The sequence below is a fragment of the Artemia franciscana genome, chromosome 17 (assembly GCF_032884065.1).
Source record: "Artemia franciscana chromosome 17, ASM3288406v1, whole genome shotgun sequence".
In the NCBI taxonomy this organism is placed as follows: domain Eukaryota; kingdom Metazoa; phylum Arthropoda; class Branchiopoda; order Anostraca; family Artemiidae; genus Artemia; species Artemia franciscana.
In genome coordinates, this window is record NC_088879.1 from 611,330 (window position 1) to 627,885 (window position 16,556).

Consider the following 16,556-nt stretch of genomic DNA (forward strand, 5'->3'; position numbering starts at 1 on the left):
GAGCGTCTTTCCTCTCCATTCGATTCTGTGGTCTCCAGTTGTCTTTCCTGTGCTCCTTAAGACGATGTTCATCAAAATGATCCATATAATGGGGGATAGAACACAACCCTGATTAACTCCTGATTTAATACAAAACCAGTTGCTAACCTCATTTCCTACCTTAACCGCAGCATTATTATTCCCGGACATAGCACAAACCACTTCAATGTATTTTTCTGGCATGCCATATAAGGATAAGACCTTTGCTAACGCTCTTCTATCAACAGAATCGAAAGCTTGCTCAGAATCGATAAAACTGAGGACCAAAGGTGTTTGACAACGAAGAGACTTCTCAATCATTAACCTGAGAGTGAAAACTTGGTCGATACATCCTCTACCTTTTCTAAGCCCGCACTGTCCTTCTCTTAAAATTTTGTCTACAGCATCTCTCAGTCTAAAAAGTATCATATTACTCAGTAATTTGCTACCTACAGAGACCAGACCTACAGAGACTACCTAAAGAGACTACAGTTCATCACGATGAACAGAAATAAACTAGATATGAACTTATACGGTTGTCAGTTTTCTGTGTTATGAAATATATATTATACAATGATATTAACATTACTAATCTCATTCAGCAATAGAAACTTAGAATAAATATACTTTAATTATTTAAATAATTCGTAGTTTATCCCTTATCATCAAAAACAATTTGCTTTAAATTTCCAATTTTTTTCTTTTGTTTATTTTGATGGTGACGTGGGGCCCTTTCAAATATGGAGCCCAATTGGGCCCTATTGCTCCAACGCCCTTTATCCGGCACTGTATGCTGTAACAACCATCTGACTAAGATTTCTAGTTTTTTTCTGTGTCTATTTGTTTATTCAACATGGTTTCTAAGAAAAATACTCTCTATATAACGGTCAACCTGTTTTATAGTTTTGTAGTGGCAGTAACAGTCCTTATTTTTGGGGTAAATTGATAGGGTAACGGGTTGATAAATTCCTGTATCAAAATTTAGTTCAAAGAATTAAAGTGAAATTTGTTGTCAAACCTTTTAAAGCATTAACTCAGACAAAAAAAAATGTTGCTACAAATTGTTTTTTGATAGGTGTGAAAACTTGACTATTCTAGAATCTTTATTTCCTATTTCACATGCTGGGTCGTGCTCTGGAAATATGAACTGTCTAAATAAGAATCGAAAGCACGAGTCAGTTTCCTTGTTTTCCAAGCACTATCCCTTTAAACCAGGCTTTTCCTCCTCAACGCTCCGCTCTTTACGCTAAAGTTTTTTACTATTTTAAAATGTAGAGTTAAGAGAAAGAGTCAAACTTTAGCGTAAAGAGCGGGGCGACGAGGAGGAAAAGCCCCATTGGTATACGGAGCAATTTCTCTTCGTTTTAAGTTTTAATGTCGCTCCTTACTTTCATTTAAAAAGATTTGTTTTTTTGTTTAATCAAACAGTTCGTGGTGACGAACTGTAGTAAGGAGCGACCCGGCTCAATAGTAAACGAAACTCTTAAAAACGGAATTTTGATGCTAAAATATACATCAAAAGAATCAGATTTTCATGCTGATTTTAAATATATAAGTTTCATCAAATTTAGTCTTTGTCATCAAAAGTTACGAGCCTGAAAAAATTTGCCTTATTTTAGAAAATAGGGAAAAACACCCCCTAAAAGTCACAGAATCTTAACGAAAATCACACCATCGCATTCGGCGTATCAGAGAACCCTTTAGCAAAATTTTCAAGCTCCTATCTACAAAAATGTGGAATTTCGTATTTTTCCAAATCACGGGTCAAATCACGGGTGCGTGTTTATTTGTTTGTTTTTTTTTTGTTTTTTTTCCCCCAGGGGTCATCGTATCGACCAAGTGGTCCTAGAATGTCGCAAGAGGGCTCATTCTAACGGAAATGAAAAGTTCTAGTGCCCTTTTTAAGTGACCAAAAAAATTGGAGGGCACCTAGGCCCCCTCCGACGCTCATTTTTTCTTCGAAGTCAACAGATCAAAATTTTGAGATAGCCATTTTGTTCTGCATAGTCAAAAACCATAATAACTATGTCTTTGGGAATGACTTACTCCCCCACAGTCCCTGGGGGAGAGGCTGCAAGTTAAAAACTTCTACCAGTGTTTACATATAATAATGGTTATTGGGAAGTGTACAGTCGTTTTCAGGGGATTTTTTGTTTTGTTTTGGGGTTTGGGGTTGAGGGGAGGGGGCTATGTGGGAGGATCTTTCCTTAGAGAAATATGCCATGGGGGAACAGAAATTCAATGGAAAGGGCGCAGGATTTTCTAAAATTACTATAAAAAAACAAAGAAAAAATAAACACGGAAAAGTGTTTTTCATTTGAAAGTAAAGAGTAGCATTGAAACTTAAAACAAACAGAGATTATTACGCATATGAGGGGTTCTAAAAGTACTTTGGAATAATGGGTGAGGTGTTTAGGAGGAGATAAATACCTCGCTCTTTATGCTATAGTATTTTTAGTAATTTCAACTATATTCTACGGCCTTTCTGATTCAGGGGTCATTCTTAAAGAATTGGGTCAAAACTTGCGATATAGTGTAAAGAACGAGGTATTAACGAGGGTACAAACCTCCTCATATACATAATAAAAATTAAAGAATATAAAAGTTTGTTACGTAAGTTAATTCTTAAGTTACGTATATTTTTTACTAATAAAAAAATTCGTTAAAAATTAAAATTTATAGTTGCCTTTTTATGTAACCGAAAAATTGCATGGCAACTAGTCCTCCTTCCCCATCTCTTGTTTCTCAAAATCGTCTGATCAAAACTAAGAGAAAGTCATTTAGCCAAAAAAGGAATTAATAGGCAAATTTCATTTTAATAATTTATATGTGGAGAGCCCAAATCAAACATGCATTAATTCAAAAACATTCAGAAATTACATAAGAAAACTAGTTTTTTTTAACTGAAAGTAAGGAGCAACATTAAAACTTAAAACGAACAGAAATTACTCCGTATATGAAATGGGTTGTCCCCTCCGCAATCCCTCGCTCTTTACGCTAAAGTTTGACTCTTTGCCACAATTCTGCTTTTTAAAACAATTAAAAGCTTTATCGTAAAGAGCGAGGGATTGCGGAGGGGACAACCCATTTCATATACGGAGTAATTTACAAAGAAAGTGTATAGGAAGTTATTATGTTGTTCTTGGCTATCCAGAGATGTACTTCAAGATGCTGTTAAGATTATATTTTTTTTAAGAGGCATGCCCTTGAAAGTCGCTTATTTTCGAATCTCCGCAAGAATAAGGACTCCAACCACACAGCTTTATTGTTAAGTGCAGAAGTAAGATGGTTGTCAAGAGGTCGAAGCTTAAGAAGAGTATTGTCATTAAACAATGAAATCGAAATATTCTTAACACAAGAAAAATTTTAACTTGCTACTTCTTTTCAAAATGACTTATGGCTATCTAAGCTGTGTTATTTGTCAGAGATGTTTTGCGAAGATAAACGATGTCAACTTGTCTCTTGAAGAAAATAAATTACGATATATTTACATGGAATAATAAAACTGAAAGTTTTTTTCAAGAAATCAACCTTTGGAATTTAGGATCCATTAACCGAGAGAAATCATTGTGAAACCCTTATTGCAAATATTATTGTAGATCAGTTGAAAGGGCTAGAAACACAATTCCGTACATTTTTAACATTCATTAATGATTTCCAAAGGTAGCTTGGATCCAAAAGCCCTTTTGAATTAACTTGAATAAAATTGAAAGTTTTATTCAAAAAATCAAAAAATCAAAAAGCCATTTGAAATGTTTTCCAGTGTCGATAATCGATAATCTTATAATTAAGAGAAATCATTGTAAACCTTTTATTGCAAATATTATTGCAGATCGGTTGAAAGGGCTAGCAACATAATTCTTTACATTTTTACATTCATTATTGATTTCAAAAAGGTAGCTTGGATCCAAAAGCCATTTCGGATTAGCTTGAATAATAAAATCAGGATATAAAATTGAAAGTTTTACTCAAAAAATCAACCTTTGGAAATTAGGATAGAGAACAATTCATTTGAAATGTTGTCCAGTGTCGATATTCTTATAATCGAGAGAAATCATTGTAAGACTTTTATTTCAAATATTATTGTAGATCAGTTGAAAGGGCTAGAAACACAATTCCGTACAGTTTTAACAGTCATTATTGTTTTCAAAAAGGAGGCTTAGATCCAAAAGCCGTTTTGGACTGGCTTAGATGAGATTGGTCACCTGCCATTTCAAACTCAAGAGGAATGTACTGAGTTTCGAGTGACTCAAAGTTAAAACTTCAATTTCCAAAATAACCCTCGACTGAATTCCGGATCAGAACTAGAGTTGCGTTTCTCAGAATTGTTAATATGGCGTTAAATGATCTTCTTCCATTCAACATAACATATTTATGTTAGGTTACTTTCTCAGCTTTAAACTACATTAAATCCCAATATTATTTATCACTAAAAAATTTTTGAAGAGGTCTTTCGTCCAACAGTCACAAACTTTCCCCAAAGATTAATTTTTTATGTAATAAAAAAAGGCACATACAATTAAGAACATTCAATAAAGAAGTTTTTCTTAACTATAATAAAAACAATTTTACAACTTTTTATTCAATGTTTAACGTTATTTTTTTATGTTTCTGAACGAATTCCAAACTAAATATTTTCGTATGTATGATTATATTGTTACCTAATAAATAAATCATCAGAAAATATTTGATTGTCTTTTTTTATATATCATGAAAAGAGAAATCATCAATGCAACAGCACAAAAAAAAAAGACAGAAGGAGAAAAGGAAGACTATTTTCCTAAATTAGCTACTAATATAGACCAGCACTTGAATGAGGCCTTAACCCTACTCATCCATACAATCACATAGGTCAAACAGCATAGCCATACACAATCAACCATAAAGAATAATCCATGGACAGGCAGTCATGTCGTCAATAAGTATAAGCCGTCATTTACCAAACAATAGAAAAAATAATATAGACAAATAATTCAGAGGCAACACCCAACACAAGGGCTCATCAGGAGAATACACTGGCCTATATAGGGTTTCGCCACTCTAAATTCTCTACCCAGCACAGTGTTGTGGCTACCACAGAATATCCATGGCATCCCCGCGTCAGGTATCACCCCCAAAATACATGCCCATGAAAAAAAACAGCAAATGTAAAACAACCAAGTAAAACCAAAAACAAGCTTATCCTGTTAATATATCTCTCCCTTTAGCAACAATAGGTAAACTAAATATTATAAATTTTACCAAATCACAAATATTAACACATTGCAAAAAACCATTGCACAAAAATTAACACATTGCAAACATTGCACAAGGGCTCATCAGGAGAATACACTGGCCTATATAGGGTTTCGCCTCTTTAAATTCTCTACCCAGCACAGTGTTGTGGCTACCACAGAATATCTATGGCATATATCTATATGATATATGGCATATATATATATATATATATATATATATATATATATATATATATATCACAGAATATCTATATGGGGTCGCCAGGAAACTTGGAATCATAAATGGGGTCGTGAATGAAAATTTTTTCAGGAGTCCCGGTTTAAACCATATTGAAAAAGAAACCTGATTTTTGACAATTAATTAAGTGAAAAATGTGGCAGCAATATATGTCTTAGAAGATTTCGAGAGTTCAATTTTTAAGAAAAATACCTCCATAAGTAAGTATGGAGTTTTTAGCACTAGCGGCTGCCAAATAAAAAAAAAGGGGGGAACTGGGACAGAAAATAGAATTGAATAGAATAGAATATATTTATTCACTACAATAGCCGGAGCTAGCATTAGCATGTCACGACAAAAATAATTTATACCTTCAAAAACACTCACAGGAAAATTTAAACAAACAATATATTAATCAAATATTAAATATTAGTCGCGTCAATATAATTAAAATGACGGGTAAAATATGGAACAAATGATTTGTGATATCTCTCAGTACTATATGCTGAGCAAGTCAGTAACTGTGGACAATTGTTTTTTATTTGTCGAAGTCAGGACATGCATACTCAAGAGAAGGTCTAACATAGCTGCAGTATACAGACTTTAAAACCTCAGTTGGTGTACCAAATCTTTTTAGGTTGGAAAATGAATGTAAAAGCGAGAGGCCTTGTTTAGTCAGATAGTCAACGTGCGAATTCCGTTTTAAATCATCGTCCAAAAGAATCCCAAGTATTTTAACAGTTTTCTTTGTTGGCAGTATGGAATTATGAGAAGAGTGGTTGTTTCCCTTTAGGAAGGAAAACGTCATATAAGAGCTCTTAGTTTCACTGACCGTCAGTTTTACCTTTCCTAATTCAGCTTTTAGATCATGATAGATTTTGATCAAGTCAGACTCTTCAGTAGTCGGAGGGCTTAGTCGCAGTGATAAAACAGTCAAATCATCAGCAAATTTAAAACGCTCACGTATTGTTGTTAAAATACGGTTAAAAACAATAAGAAAAGAAAGCGGGCCTAATTTAGTCCCTTGTGGCGAACCACAAAAAATATTTACAAATTCAGATGGCTCATGATCAGGAAGTTTGACACACTGAGATCTTTCAAAAAGAAAACTAGCTAGCATTCGTACAACAAATGGATGGGCACCCATAGCCTTTGCTTCTTCCACAACTACATTATGATCAAGACTATCAAAAGCCTTAACTATGTCTGCAAATAATGCTTCAACATAGGCCCCATTATTATCTAAGTGCTTAAGGATAGTATCCAATAATGCAACCAAATAATGAACAGTACTATGCCCGGATCTAAATCCAAATTGTTGGGGATCAATATTATCATTTATGTCCTCAAATAAACAATCAAAAATAAAACTTTCAAATACTTGTGAGAGAGCTGGAGTTTTCGAAATCGGCCTCATCTCGGTTATATCTTTAGGTGCCTTGCATTTGGGGATTGGCGTTACATATGCCTGTTTAAAAATACATGGGAAAACATCATCAATAAAACACTGGTTAGAAATTGCCGTTAAGGGAGTAGATAAAAGATCAGCACACTCAATGATCAATTTAATTGGTATCTCACTAGGATAACTAGATTTACGAGAATCAAGTGCCTTTAACTTTTTAGCAACTGAACAAATCTCTAGTATAGGGATATTTGAAACTGAATCATTCGGTGGTGATTTTCTTAGTTGCGGATGAATTTTACAAACAGATGCAAAAAAGTTATTAATTTCACTAGGTAACAGGGGTTTGCCATTGACATCTCTCACTTCAACTCTGGTTACTTTTTTCCCGATAATGTTCTGAACTAAGTCATGGAACTTCCTTGGGTTGGATTTGTATATTTTGCTTATTATTTTAGACCCATACTGCTTACGAGAACATCTTATTTTATATACAATTAAATTTCTTACTCTTTTGAAATCTTTTACGGATCCAGTTAAATGCAATTCGTTCCTCACTTTTATCCGATTCCGAATCTCTTGAGTAATCCATGGTTTATCATTAGATTTCAAATATATTTTTTTTTGCGGGAAAATTTCACAGTATTTTTCGAATAGTTCCTTACAGAATAAACTTGCCATTTTGTCACCGTCAGACAATGAGAGAATATCACGCCAGTCACGATCTGTGAGCCATTTGTTGTAGAGATTTACTAGTTCAGGTGTGAAAGGCCTGTACACCACACTATTTATTTGTCGATTTGGGATAAAATGATTGGGTGTCCAAGCAACACACAAGTGATCACTCAAACCTAATGGGGGTAATGTAACTGGAGTATTATAATATTCAGGACAGTTGCTAAAAATGAGATCCAACATACGGTTACCTCTTGTGGGCACATTCACAACCAGCTTAAGTGATAGTGAATTACTTAGCCATTTGGCATCTAAGTCATTAAAGTCACCACACATTATGATACCAGCATTAGGATACAAAGATCGTACATTGTCAGTGCAATTCTGTAAGTAATTCACAAGGTCTTTACGATAGGGGCCACGGGGCGGATAGTAAACAACACATATCACCAGTGATGCCACTTCCTTGGGAAGCTTCTTAGGCCTGCACCACAACCATAATACTTCAAAACCATGCTTATTTGGTATATTATTGAAAGTGAGAACTCGATTTCTTATAGACGATCGACAAATAATACCGACACCACCACCATGTGTTACTGAAATATCATTGGGTGTCATTCTAGGTTTGAAATAGGTATCATATCCTTCAAATGCTACAACATCTTCAGTCGCGGACCATGATTCACAGATACAAGCAGTATCAACCAGTTCATTCTTCAAGCAAAGTTCAACCTCTTCTAATTTGTTCATAAGTGACCGGACATTTGATAATAGTATTTTCGGAAATATATAGGGATGAATGGGGGGCTTTACATTGCGGTCTCGAATCTCCTTGCCAACACATTGAATCGGTTCCAAGTTGGGATACTCGGAAGACATGGTTTGAGGGGTGGGTGTATCTTTGATTTCTTTGAAATTCCAAATTGGTTGGTTGTTAGTAAGGCTGGCAGATGTTGGTTCTTGCCAGTTTCTTCAAGTTTTCACGAGGAGTGGTTGGTATGAGGGGGGAGGGATCTGCATTGGCTGATTTAAGACAGGTGGTTTGAGCGTCAAACTCATAAGTGGGACTGTAAATTGTTGTCTTTGGCAACCATGTTTTAACAGAGGTGGAATTTTTCGCTCCCCGTTTTGGAACTTCGCAATTCAGTATTGGAACGTAGCTTTTTCCTTCTGGGGGAAGTGAGATGCACATTAGGACAACAGTTCATGAAACAAAGGCCATGAGCAAATTTTTTACACAGAGATCTGTGAGGCAGAATACAACACTCATCACGGCAGATGCCTTTGAAATAATCCAAGCAAATATGGAAATCAGCAAAATCCAAGCAAAATCAGTCTAAAATAAGCTTAAACCATATGGCACCTGGCAACTGAAGAAGATTTAGCTATCCCTGGATGACAGAGTTTTCTTTGAAATAAATAAATTACTAATATTGTTGTTTTTATGGCCAAAAAACGTTATTAAATTTATTTGTTGAGTGTGGCAACATTGATGAAAATGTGATGCTTCACTTAAAAATTTCTTGATTTTGAAACAGCAAAAAAAAAAATCTTAGAAAATAGTGGTTTTTATGTATTCTAAGATGGCTCCTGGAGACAAAAAAAAAATTATTTGGTTGCGCTTGTGAGTTTAAATTTACTATATGCATGATCTAAAGATACACAAATATTAAGATAACATTTGTTTACTATGGTATAAATTTTCTCTTTAATGTTCATGTCATATTATTTAAATTGAAAACTAAAGTTGTTTTTATTCCGTTCAGGCTTGGTTTGAAATAATATAAATAAACATCAAATAAACTATTTGAGTGCAAATAAAGTTGCTGTTGTAGATTGGAATCCTTTTTTATTACATTTAATTTTTTTAACGCTGAGCCAACAAGTGTTTTACTAGTTTTAACATTTGATCAAACAGAAGACATATATAATTCAGAAAAGACGATGCAGAAATAGTTTATGGACCAACATTGATAGTAATGGAAGGCTCTTGAGACAAACCTTAGACGAGAACCTCAGTTTTTGAGGAAGTGACTTGAAGCCCAATTTCATTGAGACCAGAGCAAACTGTAACTGTACATTGGAGAACTCGGAGATCACCTGATAATAGAAGGATATTGTCTGCGTAACAGAGGTGGCTGACATCAATATGGGGCTCAATTAGAAATGGAGGAATATTTTTAGTAACGGTTTGGATGGGATTATTGAAAACAGTTGGACTAATAAATAATAAATAAACTATATATAAATAATAGCCTTATAATAACTATATAAATAAATAGTATAAATAATATAAATAGTATAAATAATAATATATAAATATATAAAATAATAACTATATATAAATAACTATATTATAAATAATAGCCTTATTTCGCAAATTTACGAACAGTGATGGATTTACTCAGCTGGCACCATTGGCGCACCATTGGTATTACAATATCAATTCTATAAGAGACGGTAGGGAAAAGGGTCTATTCTACTTTTCAGCCTAACCTAACCTAGGTTATTCCACCTAACCGCACCATTGATATTACCATACCAATTCCATAAGAGACGGTAGGGAAAAGAATTTGTTCCACTTTTAAACCTAACCTAGGTTTTTCCACCTAGCCTAACCTGGCTACCTAAACACACCATTGGCAATACCATACCAATCAAACAGTTCGTGGTAACGAACTGTAGTAAGGAGCGACCCGGCTCGATAGCAACCAAAACTCTAAAAAATGGAATTTTGATACCAATAGTTACATCAAAAGAATCGAACTTTAATGCTGATTTTAAGTATATACTTTTCATCAAGTTTAACATTACCCATCAAAAGTTACGAGTTAAAATTTGCCTTATTTTAGAAAGTCACACCATCGGACTCAGCGTATCAGAGAATCTTACAATATAAGTTTCAAGCTACTATCTACAAAAATGTGGAATTTTGTATTTTTTGCCTCAAGACAAATAACGCATGCGTGTTTATTTGTTTGTTTGTTGTTTTTTTTTTTTCAGGGGTTATCGTATCGACCCAGTGGTCCTAGAATTACGCAAAAGGACTTTTTCTGATGGAAATTAAAAGTTCTAATCCCCTTTTTAAGTGACCAAAAATTGGAGGCCACGTAGGCCCCCTCCCACGCTAATTTTTTCCCAAAGTCACTGGATCAAAATTCTCAGAAAGCCATTCTATTCAGCATAGTCGAAATACCTAATAACTATGTCTTTAGGGACGACTTACTCCCCCACAGTCCCCACGGGAGGGGCTGCAAGTTACAAACTTTGACCAGTGTTTACATATAGTAATGGTTATCGGGAAGTGTACAGACGTTTTAAGGGGATTTTTTTGGTCGGAGGATGGGTTGAGGGGAGGAGGTTATGTGGGGGGACATTCCATTGAGGAGTCTGTCATGGGGGAAGAGAATTTCCATGAAAGGGGCGCAGGATTTTCTAGCATTTAAAAAAAATGAAAAAATAAATATGAAAAAGTTTTTTCAGCTGAAAGTAAGGAGCAGCATTAAAACTTAAAACGAACAGAAATTATTACGCATATGAGGGGATCACCTCCTCGCAATACCTCGCTCTTTATGCTAACGTATTTTTAGTTATTTCAACTATTTATTCTACGGCCTTTGTGATTCAGTGGTCATTCTTACGGAATTGGGATAAAATTTAACCTTTACCGCAAAGAGCGAGGTAATGATGAGGGGGCAAACCCCCTAATATACGTAGTAAAAACAGACGAAAATAGAAGTTCGTTACGCAAGTTATTTCGTAAGTTACGTATATTTTTACTAATAAAACGTTCGTAAAAAATTAAAAGTTCTAGTTGCCTTTTTAAGTAATCAAACAAATAGAGGGCAACTAGGCCTCCTCCCCCGATCCTTTTTTTCTAAAAATCGTCCAATCAAAACTATGAAAAAGTCATTTAGCCAAAATTATAAATTAATATGCAAAATTCTTTTTAATTATTCATGTGCGGAGAGCCAAAATCAAAACATGCATTAATTCAAAAATATTCAGAAATTAAATTTAAAAAAAAACATGTTTTTAAACTGAAAGTAAGGAGCAATATTAAAACTTAAAACAAACAGAAGTCACTCCGTATATGAAAGGGCCTGTTCACTCCTCAACGCCCCACTCTTTACGCTAAAGTTTTTTACTATTTTGAAAAGTAGGGTTGAGAGAAAGAGTCAAACTTTAGCGTAAAGAGTGGGGCGTTGAGTAGGGAACAGTCCCTTTCATATGCGGAGTAATTTCTGTTCGTTTTAAGTTTTAATATCGCTCCTTACTTTCAGTTGAAAAAAACATGTTTTTTTTATTTAATTCCATAAGAGACAGCAGGGAGAAGGGTTTATTCCACTTCTCAATAGAGAATGAAAGCATCTGAATAGATAATGATATCGAACACCTTTGAAATGTCGATTGCACGCGCCTACAGGTTATTTTTCAGCATCCTAATGCGGCCTAAAATAGCCAAAAAAAGTTGCGTGTGCGTTTTACACACCCATCTTTCGCGAAATACAAACTAGTTGTTTTCATGGTAGCACTTTGTGTTTATTTTTTGGAAGATCATTTTTTCAAAAAGCTTATCAATAGTGGAACAAATTGTAAATTGTCTAAGCGATTCACGAGCCTCTGGGCTTTTGCCTTTTCTTCATGACACAGGCAACAAGACTTTGGAAAGAGCGGTCGGAAAATATAGCTGAGAAATACAAGCCGTAAATAATAGTGACAAATACTCTATGAGAAGTAGGGTAGCGGGCAGAAGGTGCTCGGTTTGTACCCTATCGTATCCTGGGGCTTTACCAGGTTACACTAGACGAATTTAGATCTGGACAGCTGAAGGTGTATCAATTTCAAAGTTTCTCCGGTGGTCAAGTTTTGACATATGGCGAAGGAGACCATGTTTATAGGTAACTTTAATCGGAGGAGGATCATCGGAGAAAATCGAGGAAAAATGTCTTGTCCACAAAGCGACATCGATAGGATTAGATTGCGAGGAGAAATTTGATGCCAGCTTTGAAACCCTTCTCCACATCTGCTGGAAACCAATTTTTATCTCTAACACTGTTGCCACTAACACCCGAGCGAGGCCGAGCACAGTCTGCCCAAATCTGAGACCAATACTTATGATGGGGCTTGGTATCTTGCAATTCATCTTCTTCTTTCCAACTATGTTTCTTTGTTCCTATTTTGACCCTTGTCGAAGGTACAAATATAGAAGAGGTGACCCTAACAGCTTGTATCAACTCAGCTAGAAAGCAATTAAGGCTTAGCGGGCTCCCTTTCAGTGAAGCAGACAGAAGGTGGAAAAGGACTCTGGGGCTGTCTTTGTTTCCTGCTTTTGGTTGCTTATTCCATGCTTTGGAACTTGCTAGAACTAAGGCTTTACTTTTCAATACTTTAAAGACATTTCCATTGAAAAAATCTGGCTTTATGACTTTTGTACGCAATTAGTGCCCGTTGATGATTGGACATTCTAGAAAATGTTATTGAACAGCTAAAAAGAAACAAATTTTGGGAAAGCGACAAAAATCTTGGGTGGAAGAAATATCAATAGTGAGAGAAAAAACAAATCACGAAGAACTAGTTATAAGAAGTTAAATGTGGCAACTCTCAATATTGGCTTCCTTTCAGCCTTTGTATAATAAGTGGCAACTCTACTTTTGTAAAAATAAGTGGCAGTTGAATGTGGCAACTCTCAATAGTGGCTTCCTTTCAGCCTTTGTAAAATAAGTGGCAACTCTACTTTTGTAAATAAGTGGCAGTTAAATGTGGCAACTCTCCATAGTGGCTTCCTTTCAGCCTTTGTAAAATAAAGTTGTAAATTGGCAATTTCTATGTCATTTTTAAATAATTTGCTGATGAGTGGAGAGAAATTTGAAGCACAAATTTAATTCGTATTTGTCGCAATAAATTTACAAGAAAATCTTTCAGGTTAGGTCAGTTATTTTATTTGTTTATTTGCTGCAATACCTCCTATAGAGTGTATAATGCACAAAACGGAAAAAAAGATTCGAAAGATAAAAGAAAACAAATTTTTCTCACAGCAAATAAGCAGAAGAAGCATATATATAAATAATGAATAATAGCATATTACGTTTACGTTGTATACAAATTGTCGCTTCTCAGTTATACAAAATACACTAACAATTGGCACCAAGAAAACTAATGTTCGAATGAGTTTGAGAGAAATTGTGAACAATGTTCACAATTATGCTTATATATACTTATTATATATTACTTATTATATACTTATATACTTATTATATATACTTATATATACAAGTGTATGTATATATACTTTGTATATATATATATATATATATATATATATATATATATATATATATATATATATATATATATATATATATAAAGTTCGGAAGAATAGAAAGATAAGTCTACAAACCAAGATTAGAATATTGGAAGCTACAGTGATGACAGTGGTTAAATATGGCTCTGAAGCATGGGCACTCTGAAAAGCAGATGAAAATTTACTAGATGTTTTCCAGAGAAATTGCCTACGGATTGTTCTGGGTACCCGGCTGACTGACCGTGTTTCAAACAGTAGGTTGTACGAAAAGTGTGGTTCAATCCCGCTTTCTGTGGCTATAATGAAAGAAAGGTTGAGATGGCTAGGCCACGTTCTACGGATGAAGGATGACAGATTACCGAAGATTGTCCTTTTTGGCCAACCGTCTGGGGCTACACGGAAAGCAGGTCGTCCTTGTCTGGGTTGGGAGGATGTCATAAATAAAGATTTAAAGGAAATGGGAACTTCCTGGGAGGGTGTAAAGAGGGAGGCTTTAAATAGATTAGGTTGGAGGAGGAGCGTGCGTAGCTGTGTTGGCCTCAGGCGGCTTGGTGCTGCAATGAGTTATTAGTAGTAGTAGTAGTAGTAGTATATACTATATATATATATATATATATATATATATATATATATATAACATATATATATATATATATATATATATATATATATATATATATATATATATATAGATTTTGACTGTACTTCTCGAAATCTTGTAAATCGCAAAAAGATCCTTGTAAAAAGAAAAGGAAAGAAAACCTAAACTTTAGATGAAAAAAATACAAAAAAAGGAAAAATACCACATAACACTTTGACCATGCTTAAAATAAGATTGCCTTTTCCAAAATTTTAAATATATTTGTCTTAATGCCTCGTTGAACTACAAAATTAGGTGTTTCAATCTTAAGTACCATTAGAGTTTTGTAACTGATTAGAAATTTACGAAGCAATCTGTAATTGTTGACACCTTATTCTAGAACTTCCAAATCCAAGGGGAAGAGACCGTCCAGCAGTAACAGTCACCTCCCCGACTTCTCCTGATCAGTATCATCCAAGGGCTTCTTCACCTAGCCACTGTGGACGTATACAGGTTAGTATATACTACAAATTTCCAATAAGACGTTTTTTTTTAGAAAAAAGGCCTCCTGAAGGTATTGTATCACTGATATCTATTTCATTTTTTTTCTTATGGGGTGCTAGAACATCTCATGAACATTCTGGGAGTGATTTACTCCTGTCCCTTCTCCTCCAGAATCATTATATGAATTTTCTTTGGGATAAGGTTACTGTTTGTATTTTGATGTCTTCGGAGCTTTAGAATTTTATTAAAGGACAATAAGAATGACATACAGCAACACAGAGGACAATTAATGACACAGTTATACATTTTTTGAAAAAAGGACTATGTGCCATTTGTTATAGGGCATAACCATGTGATATTGTGAAAAATCACACGCTTCTATGATATTGAAATGAAAATCAAAATAGAAAACAAGGGACACATGGACTAAGTAGGAAACTAAGAACATATATATCTACTCTAAGGGATATCAAATAGGTCTCTTTTTGTTGAAAAAACAATGAGCTTGTGATTCTAAACAACAAGGGTAGGTTTTAAACGACATTATATAAAAAACAAGCTTTTTCAAACTGAAAGCAAGGAGCAGCATTAAAACTTAAAATGAACAAAAACTATTACGTATATGAGGTGGTTTTCCCCCTCGTCAATACATCGCTCTTTACGCTAAAGTTTGAATTTTGTTCCAATTCTTTAAGAAAGTCACCTGAATCACAAAGGCCGTTTAATTAGAATAAAAAGCCCTTTTGAAAGTACAAAGAAACTTTAACAAAAAAAAACAAAATTCCACATTTCGGCAGATAGGAGCTTAAAACCTCTAAAGTAGGGTTCTCTGGAACGCTGAATCTGATGGTGGATCCTATGACTTTTAGGGGATGTTTCTCACTTTTTTTGAAAAAAAGGCAAATTTTCTCAGGCTCGTAACTTTTGATGGGTAAGACTAAACTTGACGAAACCAGCATACAAAATCTGATTCTTTTGGTGTACCTATTAGCATCAAAATTCTGTTTGTTTTATTTTGGTTACTATTGAGCCGGATCGCTCCTTATTTACATTTCGTTACCGCGAACTGTTTGAAATATCGGAGATCCATACTCTGACACAAGAGTATGGCTCAGATTTATGAAAGAATTGATAAAGTCCCATTTTTGCATGAAAACAAACTTGCGTGATATGAAAATAACAAACATTATAAAACATTTATTTATATTAAAAATTTCGAAAGACAAAGTTAACATGAAGCTTTGGCATTAGTTAGTAAGGAAACACATCCGATACATCGATGGATCTGATGTGGTTCTCCGATTCATCGAGAATTTTGATTCCAAAATTTGATATACCAGCATATAAAATTAATATTTTAAAGTCATTCAAAGCCATAACTTTGAAGGCTCTTTTTGAATTTTTCTTGATAACTTTTTAGCTTATTTTTTTTCTGGTTCTTTACTCGTTTCTACTTTCCTTTTAAATTTGACTCACACTACAATCAAAAACTCCTCAACTGTAAGCATGGCCGTTCCTAGGGTCATCTAGGTCTTTTTGAGAATTTATTGATTCTTATTAAATTTGAAGTTGTTTTTTTCTAGACAAAGAGTCCTACACTTTTTTTGGCTTTC

General features: G+C 34.4%; 1 protein-coding gene across 4 annotated transcripts in view; it reads left to right on the forward strand.

The window, feature by feature from the left end:
- The window catches only part of LOC136037653 (regulating synaptic membrane exocytosis protein 1-like), a 371,730-nt gene that overhangs the window by 173,376 nt on the left and 181,798 nt on the right, over nucleotides 1–16,556 (forward strand). For all 4 annotated transcript variants that reach the window (XR_010620002.1, XM_065720373.1, XM_065720374.1 and 1 more), the window contains exon 9: nucleotides 14,840–14,952. Coding sequence is in view for 3 of the 4 variants with exons in the window: in XM_065720373.1 (XP_065576445.1) it covers nucleotides 14,840–14,952 (113 nt within the window). In the remaining variant the exon portion in view is untranslated. The remainder of the gene's footprint in view (nucleotides 1–14,839; nucleotides 14,953–16,556) is intronic.